This window comes from Acinonyx jubatus, chromosome D4 (assembly GCF_027475565.1).
Source record: "Acinonyx jubatus isolate Ajub_Pintada_27869175 chromosome D4, VMU_Ajub_asm_v1.0, whole genome shotgun sequence".
NCBI lineage: Eukaryota > Metazoa > Chordata > Mammalia > Carnivora > Felidae > Acinonyx > Acinonyx jubatus.
The window spans coordinates 55,391,060-55,412,328 of NC_069391.1; the positions used below are offsets into that span (position 1 = coordinate 55,391,060).

Below are 21,269 nucleotides of genomic sequence, written 5' to 3' on the forward strand. Positions count from 1 at the left end.
GCACCTCAGAGGGTCTGCATGCTCTTAATTGACAGCTCACCTATAATTAGACCTTGTGGGGCACCACTTCTGTGTCAGGAAGCAGAAAGATTATGTTATCCCTAATAGATTCGTGGGAAGCCAAAATAGGCTTCCCTCTATCCTAGTGGGCATCCCTTGGTGGACATTTCTAAGGTATGGATATTAATCTCCAAGCGGCCTGGAAACATGCATCCCTAAGAGAAGTCTTGAGGGAGCACAAACAAGATGGAGGGCCAGGAATGGAGTCAGTATTGTCAGCACTCCTACAGTGATTTTGCGGTAATTCAGTGATGCCTCTTTCCCTATTAGACCACGCTTTTTATTTTTTTCTTAAAAAAAAAAAAAAGGTTTTATTTATTTATTTTGAGAGAGAGAAGGGGGAAGGGCAGAGAGAGCGGAAGAGAGAGAGAATTCCAAGCAAGCTCCATACTGTCAGCACAGAGCCTGATGTGGGGCTTGAACTCATGAACAGTGAGATCATGATCTCAGCCAAAACCAAGAGCTTGTTGCTCAACCAACTGAGCCACCCAGGCACCCTGACCATGCTTCTTATTTGACAACTATCATACTGTATTATAGTTATCTTCATTCTTCCTTAATTATATGTTCCATATGGGCAAGAAATACGACTTTTCAATATTAACGACTAAAAATATTTTACAAAATGTTGGATTCCTTGCCTGTGGTTCAGGTGGTATTTAAAATATAGAGAAAAAGAGGCGCTGTTACTGGTTACAAATGCACTTTATTGAAACTAATAAGTATAAGTACTTTTTAAATATCCATTTTGACAATACAGAAAGTGTATATGAAGCTCAAAGGCTCCTCAAACAAATGACCATCAAGTGGTAAACACTTCACGATGATTGAAAACTCTGAAGGAGCCATAAGAATCATTGGAGAAATAAACAAGTGACAATTACAATCTTGTGGAAATTAAAATATGTAGTTTTACAAGATGGCTGATCTCCCAGTTGCTCGGTGTACCAGAGAGGAGATTATAGTGCATACAACTGATCAGTCCATGCAATATGATTCAACTCACCTTCCTAAGTGTTTTTGTGCTTCTCAGGAAGAGAGGACTTTCAGGGATTCCTCCTAGAGTGGAGATTGATAGTGGTGTAACTTTAGCTGTTAGGAGCGCAGGCATATTTACAGTAGACATCAGGTTTACTTACAAAGTCAAAAGGAATGGGAGTTTTGGGCCACATAAATTGTCTTAAGACATGATTTGTGAAAAATGTGGCCAGGTGGTCAAATCTTAATGTATTCACTTTCTTATCTTTTAGCCCAGAACTCCTCCTTGTCCAGATTTCTACTTTTTTCTCTGGTAGTAAAAAAAAAAAGCACAGAACTAGAGCAGAGAAAGGCTTAGCTAGAGGCAGTGTATTATTGAGGTAACAAAAGGTAACATAGTCATAGGTTTAAGGATTAAGAGGGATCTTTGATTAGGATGACTCTCTTGGGGGAGAGGGTATTGCACTGCATACCAAAGTTGACTCTGGCCCCCCATAATGGACGTCCATCTTACGTGCAAACTACATTCAGCCCATCCAACATTTGCAAATGCCTCAACTCTTACAGCATCAACTTTGAGTCCAAATTCTCTTTTAAATCTCATCACCTCCAAAGTCCCCCATTTCCTTACCTAAATCATCTAAATCAGGTAAGGGTGAGGCTCTGGGGATAATCTCTTCTAAGGCACAATTCCTCTCCATGTTGAAGCCTGTGAAACTCAAGAAACAAGTTATCTGTTCCCCAAATGCAGTGGTGGGACAGGCAGAGGAAACCGGAGCAGGCATTTCAGTTCACAAAAGGAGAAAAGGGAAGGAAGGGTACCGGTCCTAGGGAATTTAAACATGCAGTTGAGACGCTAACATTGGCCCTAAGAATAACCCTCTGTAGTTTTCAGCTCTGCCCTTTGGGCTTATGAATCATTCTGCTGAGGTTGCACCTCCACCCTTGGAGTCACCCCCCACCCCCCTCTTTTTTTCAATATCAAAGATAGAATGTATTTGTAGCTGAAGAGTTTTACCAGCCTGTCTTCTGCCTATGGAATTATGGGAACTCTACAGCCTTTTTTCATTTGGACCTCTCTGTCGCCTTCAGTCCAAACTGGCAGTATTTCTGCTGGCATGAAGTTACTATGAACTTCATGAGTCTCCTATGTAGGTCACAAGGATTCACTCCATTAGAAAAGAAGCCCCTTCCACGGGCCTTTCTTAGATAACCTCATCTCTAGTTTTGGCTTCCGCTGAAATGGTGGAGGTGGATCCATGAGTCACAGGCCTAATCTCTTGGAGGAAGATGTCTCTTTGTGACTGAATATGTTGACCTTTTGTCCCTTCTGAGGCACTAGAAGATGGTTGTCCAGTCACACTCTTGGCCATCTTTCCAGAACGCTCTTGACAGTGAATCTTGCGGTTTTAGAGTCTTCTGCAATCTGGATAGCTGAGAATTTCCCATTTCATCAAGTCCTGGTTCCTTTTTTATTTATTTCTTCCCCCTTCCCCCTTCTCTTCCCTCCTGCAATTTATTATAAGAAGCAAGAAGAAACCAAGCCCTATTTTCAACACTGAGAATTTCCTCAGAAAAACCCAAGTCCATCACTTACAAATTCTGCTTTCCATGTAACTGTAGGACACAGTTCCACTCAACTTTCTGCCACTATATAACAAGAATTCTCTTTCTTCCAACTTCCAATATGTTTTTCATTTCCTTTTGAGCCCTTACCAGCAGCGTATTTACTATCCTTACTACCGTTAGTCAGCTTAATGATGATTTAAGTATTCTCTAAGACAATATAGATTTTCTCTCCTATGCTCCTCATTTCCTTCTGAGTCTTTATTAGCAGAGTCGTTAAAATTCATCTTTTTACTAACAGTCTGTTCAAAGCAGGCATGGCTTTTCTAACATGCTCCCCAGAGTGGTCCAGTTCCTACCCTTTCCTCAATTCCAAGGCCACTTCCACTTTTTTAGGCATTTGTTACAGTAACATTTCATTCCACTTCCAATTACCAAGATTTGCAGTAATTTGCTGCTGTAATAAATTACTGTAAATTTAGTGGCTTAAAATCCTAATTTATTATCTTACAGTTCTGGACATCAGACATTCAAAATGGGTCTTACTTGTCTAAAATCAAGATGTCAACAGGGCTCTAAGGGCATATCTATTCTTTGGTCTTTTTCAGCTTCTAGAAGCTTCTCGCACTTTTTTTCTCATGACCCTTCTACTCTCACAGCCAGAAGTTTAATGTCCTCATACTTTTCCCTCTGACACTTCCGCCTTACTCTTATAAGGACCCTTATAATTACATGGGGTCCACTCAGATAATCTAGGGTCATCTTTCCATCTCAAGATGCTTCACTTAATTACATCTGCAATGTCCCTTTTCCCATGTAAGGTGTTCACAGGTTCCAGGGATTAGGCCATGGACGTCTCGGAGGGTGGGGCATTACATTTCCTTCCAGAGAAACATACTATAAAAATGAGTTCCTTGAAAGCAGAATTCATACCTTCCTCCTTTCTGTATCATCAGAACCTAGTACAATCATGTTCCGGCACCTAGAAGGCACCCAGCAAATGTTTTTAATTGCTTTAATCAAGAAAAATATGTATTTGGTATCTGCTATGTGACAGACACTCTTTTAGGTGGTTGGGAGAAATAGTGAACAAAACACAGTTCTTATTCTTACAGGCCTTATATTCTAGTGTGGAGAAGCAGAAAGTACATGCCAAAACTATGTATTAAGTGATGATATGAAGAAACACAAACCAGGATAAAGACAGAATGTGCTAGTGTGTATGTAAGAAGTCTTCTCAGAAAGGATGCCATTTGACTAGAGACCAAAAAGAACTGGAGAAACAAGATTTATGAGTATTTGGGAGAAGAATATTAAAAAAAATTAATGTTTTATATTATTTTTGAGAGAGAGAGAAAGAGAGAGAGAGAGAGAGAGAGAGAGAGAGAGAGAGAGAATGAGCACGGGAGGGGCAGAGAGAGACACACAAAGAACTTGAAGCAGGCTCCAGGCTCTGAGCTGTCAGCACAGAGCCCCATTCAGGACTCAAACCCACTAACTGTGAGATCATGACCTGAGCCGAAGTCAGATGCTTAACTGACTGAGCCACTCAGGTGTCCCTGGAAAAATATTTTAGAAAGATGGAAGATATGTGCAAAGATTCTGATTTAGGAACGTGGCTTGGATTTTGAGTTTTTAAGGATAGTAAAAATACAAATGAGGGTCACAATGAGAGAGGGAGAGAATGGTATCAGATGAAGTCAGACAGGTAGAAAGGTGACAGAATGCATAGGATTTTGTAGTCTGTGGTAAAGATTTGGATTATACATAAGGAGAGAAATGGAGGTACATTACCGGGTTGGAACAGAGGCTAGTAAATATCTGACTTGTATCTGAAAAGGTTAATCTGGTTGCTGTGTTGAATACCAACTGTGGAAAGGTTAACGGTGGAAGCAAGGCAACAAGACAGGGCTATTGGAATAGACCCAGGAAGAAGTGATGGTGATTTGGATTAGTTTGGTAATAGTAGTAGGGGTAAGAATTTGTAGTCCATTCTGGACACATTTTTAAGGTGGGGCTTGTATGATTTGCGTGATGGATTGGATGTGGTGTGAGAGAAAGAATGCAATTATCTTTCTTGGATTTGGCTGAGCATTTGATGAGTGGAGACACCATTTTCTGAACTGGGGAAGATTAGAAAATAAGAACAAAATCCCAGTTTTGTATATGCTTAGACTAATGCTTCTCAGACATTAAATCAAATTCTTATGGAGGCAGAGAGACATGGGAGACTTGAGTTCAGGAGAGAAACTGGGGCAAGAGATATTCTTTTGGGAATCTCAGTACACGGATGCCATTTAAAGCTCTGGAACTGGGTGAAATTCCCAAGGGAGACATTTTAGAATAGAAGTGATACCAAGATTGAGAAAAGGGGCATTCGTGTGTTTGGAAGTCAGGAATATGAAAAGAAAACAGCAACAGAGTGTGCCAACAAGAAGGCAAGTGAGGGATGATGGGACCCAAGGGAGAGTGATGTCCTGGAAGCCAAATGAAGAAAGTCTTTCTAGAAATGCATAATCTAATGTGTCATCTGCTGCTAAGGTATAAGATAAGGACCTCAAGACAACTATTTTTTGACAGAACGGAGGGAATTGTGTTTTGCTGGAGTTGGGGATACATTAAATGCCTGATTGAAGTTGTTCGTGGAGCTTCAAATGCCTTTATAATTTACCCAACAGCAAAGAATCCTTATTGCATTTCTAAGTGTTGACAAATACTTAACACATTATGTTATGCAACTTGGGGCTGACTGGTAGTATAATTATTGGAGGTTTTTGAAGTTTAATTAAGGCTTCTAAGTTGGTCAGAACGCCTGGGCTTACTCAGCCTGTAAAGCACGTGACTTGATCTTGGGGTCGTGAGTTCCAGCCCCATGTTGTATGTAGAGATTACTTAAAAAAAATCAAAAAGTCTTCTAACTGGGTCATCTAGCATTTCTTTATTTGCAATACCCTTAAAATGTATTCTAAATTTTCAAAGTTCCTTACCTCCAATTATCTCCTTCTCATTATAAGGCAGATGGGTCTATAAAATGGAGAGATTTATAGAACCAAGGACAGTTTCCATTTCTCTGGGAGAAGGCAGCTCAGTGCAGGCAGAATAGTTCACAAGGCATTTTTCCTTTAACTTTTTACCCCATTTTCTCATGATGCTGACATAGATCAAATATCAGATGCTCCAGGTCAGAGATTAGTTACGGGGATTCTTTAGTTAAAAATGCATTCATTCTTTTGAAACAAATAAATATGTTAGTAATTAGTGCTGTTTGTATATTTTCCTCCACTTAGTAAAATCAACAATCAAAACATTGTTGGCTTCATATGACTCTAATATTTAAATCACAGACTTTATAATTGATATATTTTGCAAAAAAAAATCAATAGGAACACATACATACAGTATGTAAAGCACATACAGTAGTGAAACTCATAGAGCCAAAAAAATTCTCGAGTATTCTGCCAGTGTTCATGACAGTTTCCCTTAAAATACAATGGATCAATGAAAACTATTCCACACACTTTTCCCATATTATACTCTTTTGCTTTTATAATATCCTTTCCACAGATGGGACACATACAGAGAGCATGGGATTGGCAAATAGTAGGGGAAACTGATTAGGAAGAGGAGGATGTGAAAGAAATTTGCCACATTTGATTTACAATCTACAGGTATGATCGGAGGACAGAAATCACTGTTCATGTACCTGGCTTGTCCTAGGCAAGTGCTGGGTTGTGATGGGGTGAGAATTTTCCCTTGATGCCTCTTATACCCTTGCTGTCTGCTTCCTTCCCTCTTACTGAGGATGTTCTTGCAGTGCTAGACATCTGGTTACATATTTCATTACCCTCTGCTTGAACACATCAGTCTTGGTTCTAAGGATGTTTCTCTGGTAGGTCATAATGAACATTCTCAGATTTTAATTGGGTAAATAATCTGTGCTGAAAACGGCTTGGTTTAATTCTAGGTTAAAACTGAACAGAATAGGCAATCAGCCAGCCTTTGCTAAGTTGAAAGTAAAAATAAGCAGGAAGGGGAAAATACATTAGTAACGGTTGGCATGTCAAATCCCCAATTCACCTGTAGGAGCAAAACTGACTCCGGACATGTGAATTCAGGAAAGGGCTTAGAAAGCTTGGTATTGGGAAATGTGGGTTCTCACTGATTGGAAAGAAAATATTGTTTTTTGTTTTTTGTTTTTTGTTTTTGGTAATGGGCTTATATTTGCTTTTTTATCCACACTTTATTATTTAACTTCAATAGGTATCAAAGGGGCCATTGTTATTGTTATGGCTGAGAGAGACTCAAGTTCAAATCCGAGTCTTGACACTTACTGGTGATTTGATCCAGTTACCTACCTTCCATGGGCCTCAGTTTCCTCAAATATAGAAAAGAGACAATTTTCACATCATGAGATTGTTGCAATGTGGATTATATCAAGTAATTTATGAAAAAAAGACTGGTGTAAAATATAGACCCTATAGATTTTAATTGGAAATGGAATAACATATGTTCTGGAAGCAAACAATACATTTGACAAGAGTGTAATAGTTATATATCAACAAAGGAAATTTGGGGAAACCATTTCTCAAGTATGGACATTTTTCAATTATAAATGGGAAGCCTTTTTGATTCATACTGTAAGGTGTTTAGTACAGAAACATATTTACAAAGAACAGTTTGAAATCTCAATAATTCACTCATGAGGAATCATTAAGGTAAAAGAATGTGGAAGATTCATAACACACCAAAATGAAATGTTTGTTTACTACATGAGTTATATTTTTGGATGTCATTTCAGAAAATTAAGAGATTTTTTACTCCAGGATGACAGATATATTAGACTTCACAAATGGTGATTCTAATTCCCACTTCATCCGTCCATCCATCCATCCATCCATATATGTGATTTATGTGTTTGTATATCATATCAGAATCACAAAACACCTATAAACAAATGTCAACAAAATCTCAAAATACAAGTTAGAACCTCTCTAATCACCTTCATGTATCTAACCTCAATTATTCTTTGAAATCTGGGAGAATCATATATATTATCACACAACTAAGCTTATATAGTTTGAGTTAGAGTCACTAAAGACAAAAGTACGATCCAAAGTATGAACTCAAAGTTGAAGTGAGCAGATTTCACAGAGTTGTGGCTTCTGAATAATTGCCACGTGGAAGTATGTGACTAGCTGTATTGTTTATTTTATGCTAGGAAGTTTTTGCCTACAAATAATGCCTACGTTTGTTGCAACTCTTTTGTCCAACCTACGATACAAATCCTAATAAATTTCAGTATGTTCTGGAAAATGAAACTTTGAATTGTTTAAGCATACAAAGAACAAAATAAACTGTTGTCAGACTTTGGTTTATTGTAAAATTTAGCAAAGATTTATTTTTTGGTAATCCCTGACCCCTTGCTCTGAAAACAAAAGCAAAAACATAATTATTGCTTATTCTTTTTCCCCCTACTTTACTTGTGCCACTGTAAAGAAGGGAGAAAAATCATTGTAATAAATAAAAATAGAGATGTACGAGAGAAAGATCAATCAGTCCAGATGAGAAATATTAGGAGCAACAGAATTATCATCAAGCAGTTTCAAAATAAGCTTCGTTTAAAAAGGTTGTCATATATATATATAAAAAAAAAATCACACCAAAAAGATAGCAGCGGAGAAGAAGGATAAATACAAGTTAATTGCACACCAATCCCATGCAAAAAACTGGGTCATTAGCCAAAGCAGTAGTATTCAGAATCCAGTTGGGGGTGCTTGTGCAGTGCTTGTGAGTCCTCTATTATGGAGCTGTCACTGAATTGGTCCAAGTCTGATGGGGTCTGATGGCCTGGGACATCATCTGCCAGAGTGTCCAGAAAGCTCCCCACGGAGATGCCATCCAGCCCATCACTGCCATCATGCAGGCTATTGTAGCTGCCACGTAAGGAGGTGCTCTGACTCTCCAATAAACTGCACAGGCTGCCACTGAGACTGCTTCCTCGGCTGGTAATGGTGGCCTTCTCTTCAATCATCCACTTGATGGACTCAATGCTCTCGTTGATAACAAGCAACTGGCGCATGAGCCTCACATCTGTGGCTCTGAGGTTAACCTACGGGGAAGAGGGGGGAGACGAAAGACACGCCAGTTATTCTACCTGTTTTTAAAATGTGTATTTATTATTGAGAGACAGAGAGAGACAGAGCATGAGCATAGGAGGGGCAGAGGGAGGGGGAGACACAGATTCCGAAACAGGCTCCAGCCTTTGAGCTGTCAGCACAGAGCCTGACGTGGGGCCTGAACCCACAAACCGTGAGATCATGACCTGAGCCAAAGCCGGACACTCAACCGACTGAGCCACCCAGGTGCCCCATCTACATTTTTGAAAGACTCAAAATTCATTTGAATCCTGTCTTCTGCAGTCTATAACTTGCAATGCACAGAACAGAATACAAATTCATTCCATCTCAGGATCTTTGGAAATCTCCTGACCGATGGCAAAAGTCATAAACAACTCACTTCCTGCCAGATGCATCAGGTCCAAAGGGGACTGTAAAACTCCCACTGCATCCCTGGCCCTAACCAAGTTGCCTGGGAATACCATTTTGAATGTCAGGTTTTCTGCTCAGAAACACATCCTCTCTCTGGCCAGACTAATCACTTATCCATATTTACCTGGGGATATATATATATATGGATATATATATATATATATATATATATATATATATATATATATAGATCCTGTGAGGTGGGGAGAAGAGAAATGTATAGAAATTAAGGAATCACTACCATTGTAGCAGCTCCTGATTTTTGCATGATAATGTACCAGACATCATTATGCAAGGTCCAACCTTCATTAATAGCAACCCGTTACCATAGATTATTATTTTTATCCCCATTATACAGATGAAGAAGCTGAAATCTACAGAAAAGAGTTAAGAGTACAGAAAAGGTCTGCACTCTTTATACCTATGTTGACAAATATATAGTACTAAATAATGCTTTTATTTTTAAGAACAAATTGCTTTAATATTCCTTGAATCAAAAGGATGCCAACCAATACTGTTCCACTTTACAAGATGAAGCATACAGATGTCTTCTATAGACCTGGTTACTTGCCTCAGACAGGTCAGGGGAAGTCCCACTCCAAATTGGTATATGAAAATCTGAGAAAGTTCTAGAACTTCCCTAGGTGGCTTCTAGGTGTGTAGTCCTAAACGACTTCAAAGAAATCTGTCTCACAGCACAAAGTAGAATTTCTTTATAGGCCCTACAGTTAAATGGGGGACATTCACTAATATCAAAAGTGTGGTGGTTCTGTAGAATATGGAAAGAGGTAGGCTGTGCGAACTCTCATGATTGCCCCTATTCTAGTTGGAAGTGAAGAGACATAGCTCCCCTAAAGATTCCAGTGCCTAGACTAGGAGCCAGGAATACATTTGGCCACCAGAGGTCCTGGTCACATTCATTATGGTTTGAAATGGAATTTCTGGTTTTGTTTTGTTTTGTTTGTTTGTTTGTTTCCATTTGGGGTCATTAATCCAAAAGGGTGGGCCTTGCTAATTCTTTCTTTTTTTTTTTTTAATTTTTTTTTAATGTTTATTTTTGGGGTCATTAATCTAAAAGGCTGGGCTTTGCTAATTCTTTCTTTTTTTAAATTTCTTTTAATGTTTATTTATTTTTGACAGAGAGAGAGAGAGAGAGACAAAGCATGAGCAGGGGAGGGGCAGAGAGGGGGGAGACACAGAATCCGAAACAGGCTCCAGGCTCTGAGCTGTCAGCACAGAGCCCGATGTGGGGCTCGAACTCACAGACTGCGAGATCATGACCTGAGCCGAAGTCGGACACTCAACCGAGTGAGCCACCCAGGTGCCCCGCTGATTCTTTCTTTAAGATACAAGGCTAATTCAGACTTGTGGGTTTCTAGAATTATTAAAGGCATTCAGTCATGAGTGACTCAAGCCTTAAGGGAGAAAGGAGCCTATTGTCTTCAAATGTGTGCATTCATATTATAAAAGTACTTCCTGGTTAGGAGTTAATCCATAACCGAAGGTGAACTTTGGATTGAGTGATTGTAGTGAACAAACATTAGGAGAGATGGAATGCCTATCAATGACTTCGAAGATGTGAGGTTACCAGTTATGTATGTATAAATACCAAAAAAGCATAAAGTACGATTTTAAACCCTTCATTTTGTGAGGATATTACATATAGTAACCAGGGTAACTTCCTTATCTTCTCTGAGAAAAGACCAAAACCAACTGTGTAGAAGGTAACAGTGACAATCATTCATCTCTGAGGTGTCCATGAACAGAATGGTAACTGAGTACGTTTTGAGAGGCTTTCCTGTCTGTCTTAGTGTCTCAGTGACACTGCTGGCTCAGTGACCTTGCAGCGGTGTTGTGTTGAGGAAGGAGGCTTTCTGGCAGTCTTCATGCTCATAATCACCCGCACACCCCATGGGCCATCAAGATACTGTTCAGGTTACACGTGATACAACAGATATTTGTCAAGCAACAAATTGTCTAGGTCCGCTGAAGAGTCTAGAAACCCCATATGAGCCAAAGTCTTACAAAATTCTTCTGTTAGGCATCTGTAGCTGAGGAAACACGCTGTGTCCGCTGTAGGCATGGTGCGACATAAATGGGACCGTTTCCCGTCAGCTCTCCAAATGAGCCACAGCTGCATTTGTTCGCAGCCCCGCCCTGTCGCGTGAAAATGTTCTGGTCTTTTCCAGCTGCGGGTGTGTTCTCTGTTAGTCCCCTCCCTTGAACTACTTCTTCTCTTCCTCTTCAAATCCTCCCCATTCCTGAAGTCCTCTTCTTCTATCAAGCACTAAAGCTGAGTCCAGCCTCCTCTGCTGGCCCATGTAAGAAGTGTCTTACAATTTTTCCATATCTTAACGTCTGACCTGAGCATTGATTTTTTTTTTTTTTTAGAAATAGGCATAATGTTTTTAGAAGTAGGCCCCTGGGTGACGCAATCAGTTATGCGCCCGACTCTTGATTTTGGCTCAGGTCCTGATCTCAAGGTTCATGGGATCGAGACCCGAGTCGAGCTCTTGTGCTGATAGCATGCGGAGCCTGGCTGGGATTCCCTCTCTTCCTCTTCCTTTGTCCCCCCCCCCCCCCCCAATAAATAAATAAACTTCAAAAAGAAAAAAGAAATAGGCATAATTTTAGATGTGTGAAAGTTCGGCTCTTAAGGCGGTAATAATGCACATTCCCAACAAATGTGTCACTCTGGGGTTTTAGCATACTCAGGACAATTTTTTTCCAGCAGTTTTGGTCTGAGTCACACAGTGACTGCATCAGATACAAATTTTTCAATTTCATTGAGCAACGCAGATCAGAGAGGAGTAGACTGTGAAGTCACAAAAGCTTCCTTTGACCATTTTTTTTTTAAATCTTTTTCTACTGAAGGTAAACATTCACAGGCCATTGAACCACGGCTGGGGGAAACATGACGAAAGCAAGTCAGTTAGAACGCGTTGATCTGGCTGATAGTGATTACAGATTTAACTTCCACCTCTGTCCTCCTGGGGAGAGAGTAAACAGCTGTCTGCTGTAGGAGTGCCGGGCCGGCCAGTTCACATGGCTGCCTGTCCATTACCTGGAGCTCTAGGCTGCTTCCTACCGCTTTCTCCTGGAACTGAGGTGTGGTTTTGCTATCGCCAATGAACCTTGAAAGTCTGAGCAATCTGTCGCGGAACTAAATCACAATGATGCTTCTGTCTCCGGTAGCTACCCCGCCTTTCCTCCCTGTTTCTCATGTCCGTCTTTAGAACGTCTGGCCATCTATCAAGGAGACAGTAGCCTGGCCCATTGGTAGGGAACTTCCAGTTCTTTCACCTGAGACCTTATAAGGTCCAGTAACTTTAAGGATATAGAGTTGGGAGGCCCTGTTCATGGTCTGGGTTTACATTCCCTTTCTTGGAGAACACTTTCCTGATCTATCATGGTATCCAATCTCCATGCTGAGTTCAACACTACTCTTCTATGGTTTTTGGGTTCCCTTCACAATATTTACAGCTAGTTGAAATCATCCTGCTTATTATATTTATGTTCTGTTTTCCCCATGAGCATGTAAGCACCACAGAGTGCAGGGAATTTCGTCCATTCTGGTCACCACTCTGTGCCCAAGACCTGCAAGAGTGCTGGGCACGTAGCAGGTGCCTGATTGGTATTTATTCAAGGGCGGAATTATTGCTTCAGATTGGACCATCTGTCAAGAACACGCCTCCCTTGGGTTTTGCGGTGGGTCAGTGATATGGGACTTGAGAGGGAGGAGAGAGGCAGCTTCTGGAAAGAGCATTTCCGTACTGAAGCATTCTCAGCGTGCAATCCCATCTGGATTCATTCACAGGATGCAAACACTGAGTACCTGGCACAAGGAAACTGGCATTCCTAGCTTAAATGTACAGATTCTGAGATAGTGTCTCTGAAAGGACGTGGACTTCAAGGTGTGACTCACATTCCAAACACCATTCTGTTTGTTCTGATGTGATAACCGGTACTAGCACAGCACACGCACAGGTATTCTGTAAACACTTGATGAAATGAGTTAAACAAAGGGAACAAATAGGGCATTTACAAAAAGAAAAAGAAAAAAAAAGAAAAAGAAAAAGAAAAAGAAAGGAAAAAGAAAAGGAAAAAGAAAAAAGAAAGAGAGAAAAAGAAAGAAAGAGAAAAAAGAAAAAGAAAAAGAAAGGAAAAGGAAAAGGAAAAAGAAAAAGAAAGAAAAAGAAAGGAAAGAAAGAAAGAAAAAGAAAGAAAGGAAGAAAGAAAAAGAAAAAAGAAAAAGAAAGGAAAAAGAAAAGGAAAAAGAAAAAGAAATTAAAGAAAGAAAGAAAGAAAAAGAAAGAAAGAAAGGAAGGAAGAAAGAAAGAAAGAAAAAGAAAAAGAAAAAGGTTTGTACTGATTGATTCAAAGAGATGTGAATGTCACTCCCTCTTTTCTTCCTCCCCCTTCCCCCACTTTGGTCCTTGTAGTTATCGCAATGTAATTCACCTTCAGGCTTAACCGAAGTCTCTCACGCTTCAGGATTGTAACATAGCAGGTCTCTACATGGGGTGAATGCTGAAATTTCATATCATTTTTGGACAAGTAGTGAGCTGGGTGTACAGCAGAACTTGAAATGAGAGATCCGGAAAGAGGAAATCGCCTTTATTTTTTTTAACATTTATTTATTTTTGAGAGAGAGAGAGAGAGAGACAGAGCGAGCACGAGTGGGGGAGGGGCAGGGAGAGAGAGGGAGACACAGAATTTAAAGCAGGCTCCAGGCTCCGAGCTGTCAGCGCAGAGCCTGATGCACGGCTTGAACTCACAAACCATGAGATCATGACCTGAGCTAAAGTCGGTCACTTAACTGACTGAGTCACCCAAGCACCCCAAATAGTCTTTTTAAAATATATATATATATATATATATATATATATATATATATATATATATATTTATTTATTTATTTTGAGAGAGAGAGAGAGAGACAAAGAGAGAGCATGCCTGAGCAGGAGAGGGGCTGAGAGAGGGAGACAGAATCCCAAGACGGCTGTGCGCTGTTAGCACAGAGCCCAACTTAGGGCTCAAACTCACGAACTTGAGATCAGGACCTGAGCTAAAACCAAGTGTCGGGCTCTTAACCGACTGAGCCACCCTGGAGCCCCAACAGCGAAATATTCTTAATAATAAGCTTTTCCAGATCTGTGTTTTCTTCTAGGCCATCATTCTAACACTGAAAGACTACAAAGGTTATGAATTAGCATAATGAATCCATGAAGGCAGGAATGTGGTCAAATTTGCAGTGAACCAGGGAGTTGCTAAACAAGTCAACTTCTTTTGTGCTGCTATGTGAGGAACGCGGCACAGGGTTCCAGTCACTGTCACTGTCAACCTGTGTGAGCTTTGGGCAAAGTGGCTGGGCACACGGGACCTCGGCCTCTGCCGAGGAACAATGATGTGGCTGTATTCTCAGCTCCAGTGAGTCACCTGCCTCGGTGGAGGTGATAAAGCAGTTTGTGAACAAAGGTCATTTCTGCTGGGGTTGAAAATTTAACTCAACTCAGGAACCACCTAGCACTTGTCTGCTTTTCACATTAAGGGTTTTTTTTGTTTGTTTGTTTTTTGTTTTTTGGTTTTTTTATGATGATGTTATTTGATCCAAAGGATCTGCAGATCGGATCATGTCAGGATTTCCCTCCATTTTGACATCCCGGATCCTTTGGTCATTCCTGTGGCCATTTGATTACTAGGTTGTTTCTGCTAGGAGAAAAGTACGTGGGCTCTGGAGGAGAGGGAGCCATCAGTTTTGCTAGTCAACAGCTCCAGCCAAAGTTTTAGCTAGTAAGAACTCCTGGCCCGAGCCAGCAGTTTGAGCTCTCCGTGAATTTTAATCTCCTTATCAGAAATTGCGAGAGGACAGTAATTTTAGCTCTTCTTTTTGGCTTCTTGTTTGTGTTCTGCCCCAGGATAAACATACATATCATCTTCCATATGCCTATTTATGTTCATAAATGTGTACACGGGCTGTGGAATGTGTCTTCCAAATACGGGCAGTGTTGGCTCTGTCTTGTCATACTGGAGGCGTGGACAGCACTCCAGCCCTTTTGTTTACAAGGATCGACTAGTCAGATAAAAGCAGGCCATCTCCTAGGTATGTACCTTCTAACGTAAAATCTGCACTATCCATGACCTAAATCCCAAATGTCCAGCAAGCTGCAGTATGAATTAGAAGGGAGAAAGATGACTTTGTAAGTCCATAATCACATACACGAAGAAAGGAAAACAGATCAGATTTGCCTTTTAATGTGATGCTCTAATCCTAGTTCCTAATTCAGAGGAACGTATTTTTCAAATTTGAAATTGGTAGAAGGCCTTTTTTTTCTAGCTGTATTTATTTCCAAATATACAAAAAAAAAAAAAGTTAAAGGCATCTTTTTCTACCTTATTAAAAGGCTGCTATAACAATGTTTGGAATATTGTTTTCCCAGTTTATCCCAGTTTATTTGTGTGTTCCCTTGCCTAATCTAATCGAGTCCAAATTTGCTCCCTCTCCAAATTCACCACATCCTCAATTTGATGATCACAGAAGATTTTCTGCCTACCCATCCTTAAAATTTCTGGCGGTTTTATTAATAGCTGTATTTATAAACCACTTCTCTAACTGTATTCTCAGAGGATCCATAAGGATATTATTGTCTCTTTGCAGTCCGAGAAGGCACTGTACAACATTTCCATCCACAGCTTTTGGTTTCAAATGCTTCAGGAGAAAAGCCTGCGGCCTTTTACAAGTGCTGTTTGCCAGAAATTCCCTCTGCCTTCTCACGCAGTTTGAAATTTACAACAAAATTTCTTTCTAATTGGGCAATGGAGGATTCCATTTTTATATCAGCTTTGTCTTCCTCCATTTGTGGTGTTTTTCTGTGAAACTGGACAATAACTAAAACAGTTCTCTCTTTTCCCAAAACCTTATAGAAGAGTAATTTCCCCCGAGACTAAATTACGTACATAAAACCACTGTCATCTGCACAGCTGATTAATGTTTTGATAAATTAGGAAGCTGCATCTGGTTTATTTGAAAGGGGGCACATGTGACTTTCCCGAATGTCAAACATAAATTCCTGCCACCAGGCCTACTCACGAGTGCCACACAGTTCCCTGCTGGCGAATCCTCTGATCACCAAAATAAGACCAGGGAGCTTTTCAGTCCTCTTCTGTCCAGTGCTAGAATCCAATCAGCACTTAGAGCCTGCGATGTCAATTTCTTTTCCATACTCTGATACAGCGAATATTGTTTCTCCTGAGTGCTTTCAATATGTATATGCAAAACGTCGTTTGGGGCAATGAGAGAGAATATAAATCACCTGAGCAGAAATTCATTTGGAATGCGTTAAGAAAAACACGGACTTGAGATATCTGTAGCAGAGAACCGCACGTGAATAGAACAAGGGCCAGACCAGAAGTGTCCCCACTAAGTCGTAACAAATATTCTTTCTGCCTGTGCATTTTTCCCGGTTAGAACTTAAAACGGCATTTTTACGTGGCAGATGAGGCTATGACGATGTGCTCCTGTGATACGGAGTGGCCCCGCTCACACTGGGAAGGAAGGAGGAGGCAGGGTGGCGTGGCAAATGTCCAACAACTGACTCCCTGGGAAAACCACACTCACGCGCCACCAGAATCGTGCTGATATAACAGATGTGTAGCACACACTTTACAAATAATACTAAAATGTATGTTACCTTTTATTATACTTGTGTATAGATTTTTGTGTGTGTGTAACTAGTTGATTCTCAGAAAATGCTTTCTGTACATTTTTTGCTGAATTCTTATATGTATGGCAACCTATCGTTACAGTTCAACCATAATATAAGAAGGAGTTGACACCAATCACTCTTTTTTCAATCGTTTTGTCATTAATCTATGTGATCTACTTGTTTAAAGTTCGGTTTGTTTGTTTGTTTGTTTATAGGCAGGGAGAGGGCAGCAAGAGGGAAAGGGAGAGAATCCCAAGCAGGCTCTGCACTGTCAGTGTGGAGCCCGATGTGGGGCTTGAACTCATGAACTGTGAGATAATGACGTGAGTCAAAATCAAGAGTCGGATGCTTAGCTGACTGAGCCGCCCAGACGCCCCTATGTGATCCACTTTTAAACAATTTCTCACCCTGGCACAAATTAAATTCATTAAAGGGAAGCCTGTTGCTGCTTCAGCCCAGTTACGTGGTTCAGCACTAGTCAGGTCAAAACTTTACAGGTTTATTAGTGATCTTTAGTGACTTGGACAAGACTTTTTTAATATCTCCCAACTTTATATGCTGTCAAAAATGTAATAATTAAGGACATGACACACTTCTAAATTTAATCTGCCATATTAACATTGTCTCCATCACTGTCTTAAAGACAGTCAACAAAATAAAAATCAAGTTCTGATTGATAGCGTTTTCTAATTTGTGTGCTGTCAATACCCCAACCATGGCTAATTGCAAGCTCCCAATGTGACGCCACTAAACACGAAGCTGAGAAAAGGTGCTCAGTAGCCCAGCATTAGGTAATATTTTCTCCCTGTGGGTACAGTAAATATTTTAAATAACCTCAAGAAAATTATTAATAGTGAAACATTAAAAAGTGATGGTTTTGAACATTTATAACCTTTGTTTTTCATATGGCGTTTTAGTTTGTAGGCTTCGATGCATAATTTAAGGTTTTTTGAGATACAACTGACATATAACATTGTGTCAGCTTTAGGTGTATGCACACCTAATGATGATTTGGTGTATGTACATACTGTGAAATAACTACCACAATAAATTATCTTTCGTCACCTTGCATACTTAACAATAATTTTTTTTCTTATGATAAGAATTTTTAAGATCTACTCTCTTAGCAACTTCCAGATACACGATGCAGTATTGTTAACTTTGGTCACCATGCGGTACATGACATCCCCAGAACGTATTTATCTTGTAACTGGAAGTTTGTCATCCACCTCTGGCTACCACCAAGCTGTTCTCTGACTCTATGAGTTCAGTGTGTTTAGATTCTACATACAAGTGAGATCAAACACTCTTTGTCTTTCTCTGTTTCACTCAGTGTAATGTCCTGAGTCCATCCACGTTGTCATGAATGGCAGAATTTCCTTCTCCTTATGGCTGAGTAATATTCCTGTGTGTGTGTGTGTGTGTGTGTGTGTGTGTGCATGTGTGTATCACATTTTTTCACATTTTCTTTATCCATTCATCCAGTGATGGGCACCTGGTTGCTTCCATGACTTGTCTATTGTAACTAATGCTGTACTGAAAATAAGGAGTGCAGATATCTTTTAGAGATAGTGATTTTGTCTCCTTCAGATATATACCCAGAAGCGACATAATTTTTAATTTTTTAAGACACCTCCATATTGTTTTCCATAGTGGCTTCAACAATTTACATTCCTACCAACAGTGCACAGGGTTCCTTTTTCTCTACATCTTTGTCAAAACTTAATATTTATTTTCTTTTTGATAACAGCCATCTTACCAGGTGTAAAGTAATATCTCATTATGCTTTTGATTTGTATTTCTCTGATGATTAGTGGTATTGAGCACCTTTTCATATACCTGTTGACCATCTGTATATCTTCTTTGGAAAACTGGCTATATTCCTCTGCCCACTTTTATTTTATTTTATTTTATTTTATTTTATTTTATTTTTATTTTATCTTTTAAATTAAATTTTAGTTAACATACAGTGCAACATTGGTTTCAAAAGTAAAATTCAGGGGTGCCAGCCTGGCTCAATTGGTTGAGCGTTTGACTTCGGCTCAGGTCACGATCTCATGTTCTGTGAGTTCGAGCCCCATGTCTGGCTCTGTGCTGACAGCTCAGAGCCTGGAGCCTGTTTTGGATTCTGTGTCTCCCTCTCGCTCTCTGCCCCTCCCCCACCCGCCTTGTGCTCTGTCTCTAAAAAATAAAATAAAATTTTAAAAATTTAAAAAAAAGTAAAATTCAGTGATTCATATTGTTTTTTTGCTATTGAATTAAAGGTACAGGAAGAGTAAAGGCTTTGCCTAACCTAGTGCATTTTATGATAAGTAGATTAGAGAATTAGAGACTTTCATTTCTCCCCTAAGGGCTTTTATTTTTCTATTCAGGATTAAAAATTTAATGTAATTTTATCCTTTCCACTAAACATAATTTGAGGAAAATTTAAATATTTATCCCAAAGTTATTAGTGTTTTCTATGGAAAGATTTCAAATATTGAATATAGATTATTATTTAAGCATTACTGAGACATGAAATATACTTGGAAAGGGACTAGAGATATCTAAAAATAATGTAAGCATTTGCATTTTATATTATAATTTTAATGGATATATTTCCAAAATAGGCTGCACACTTCCCTATCTTGATAAAAAGAACCATGTAGAACTGAGCTGAATCAATTAGTAATGGGCCACCATTATAAATAGCATTTTTAATGCAGAGTTATTTAGCAATGCACTTAAGAGGTTTTGAGGAAACAGTACTGTAGACTTCTTTTTAAAAAAATTTTTTTTAATGTTTATTTATTTTTGAGACGGAGAGAGACAGAGCATGCACGGGGGAGGGTCAGAGAGAGGGAAACACAGGATCTGAAGTAGGCTCCAGGCTCCGAGCTGTCGTCAGCACAGAGCCTGACGCGGGGCTCCAACCCACGTGCTGTGAGATGGTGACCAGAGCCAAAGTCGGACACTCAACAGAATGAGCCACCCAGGCGCCCCTAGACTTCTTGATGCTGGTATTCAATCTGTTCGACATAATCCTCATGCCCCACTTCTTCCCCAGTCTCCCGATTCTCTTTCTTTTAATGTTTATTTATTTTTGAGAGAGAGTGACAGAGGTGAGTGGGGGAGGAGCAGAGAGAGAGGGAGGCACAGAATCCCAAGCAGGCTCCAGGCTCCGAGCTGTCAGCACAGAACCTGATGCGGGGATCAAACTCACGAATCGTGAGATCATGACCTGAGCTGAAGTTGGACGTTTACCGACTGAGCCACCCAGGCGCCCCCGGATTCTCTTTCTAATCTGTCTTCAGCACAGTAGTACTTCCATAACCTTCCCTTTTTTTTTCTTTTTGTGGGCAGGGGAGAACTGAGTCGTGAGGAAAACTGACTTTGTACTCCTTGGAAAGTAACATCAACTGGTAAGTAACATTAAGCTGAGAAGCAAGCCTCTGTGACAGAATAAAGGGCATGTGCCTTGCTCCCTAGAGGAGTGCTTTTCAACCTTTACATGCATATGGGTCACCTGAGAGTCTTGTTAAAATTCAGATCCCGTTCACTAGTTCCACGATCATGCATTTCTAACACATCCCAGGCGGATGCCAGGAAATCCTTGGGGGCCTCTCAGAGGACTCCCGGTAACCCCCTTCTGGTATCCACACTCCCATTAGTTCCCTGCCCTGGAGTGTGGACTGGGCCTATTACCTTGTTTCTAAGGAACAGATTATAGTGAAAATGATGGGATGTCTCTCCTGAGAAAAGGTTACAAAAAGACCGGTTTCCATCTCAGGTATACTCTGTTGCTTGCTCTGAGGCGAACCATCTGCCAGGCGATGAACTGTCCTATTGTGAGATCTACATGATAAGGAACTGATATCACTGGACAGCAGTTAGCAAGGCCTAGGCCCGCCAACTGCTACTGGCTATATGAGTGAGGCTGGAAGCAGAGCCTCCTGAGTTGAGCCTTGAGATGACTGCAGCCCTAGCCAACATGTTGACTGAAGGCTTGTGAACAGACCCTGAGCCAGAGACACTCAGTTAATCTGTGCTCAGGCTTCTGACTCACAGAAGCCATGACATAGAACATGTCTGTTGTTTACATTGCTAAGTTTGGAGGTATTAGTTACTCAGCATGAACAACTAATAACCAGTGCTCTTGGTATATGGACACGTTGAGTAGCAAGAGCCTAGAGATCTTTCTACTTGTGGATAATGTTGGGTGATGGATGCCAGACCACAGTGCCCATGGAATGCTACTCTGCTGATTCACTGTTGTATAGTTTGGATAAAAGTTAACAAATAGAGTAGTTAAATCTTTATTGATGGAGACAGAAAATGTTCAAGGAAGTTAAGCTCTTCAAGAGGGGGCCATATGCATCTCCCACAGGATCACCATTTTCCCCATAAGAAATGGTAATTTATTACCCTAAAG

The 21,269-nt window shown here is 40.2% G+C and overlaps 1 protein-coding gene across 1 annotated transcript in view; it reads right to left on the reverse strand.

Annotated features, from left to right (window-relative positions):
• Window positions 1–7,959: 7,959 nt before the first annotated feature.
• Window positions 7,960–21,269, reverse strand: part of LURAP1L (leucine rich adaptor protein 1 like) — a 52,688-nt gene continuing 39,378 nt past the window's right edge. Inside the window, exon 3 of the mRNA XM_027047042.2 lies at window positions 7,960–8,713. Within this exon, the coding sequence (XP_026902843.2) occupies window positions 8,339–8,713 (375 nt within the window). The 3' untranslated portion in view covers window positions 7,960–8,338. The remainder of the gene's footprint in view (window positions 8,714–21,269) is intronic.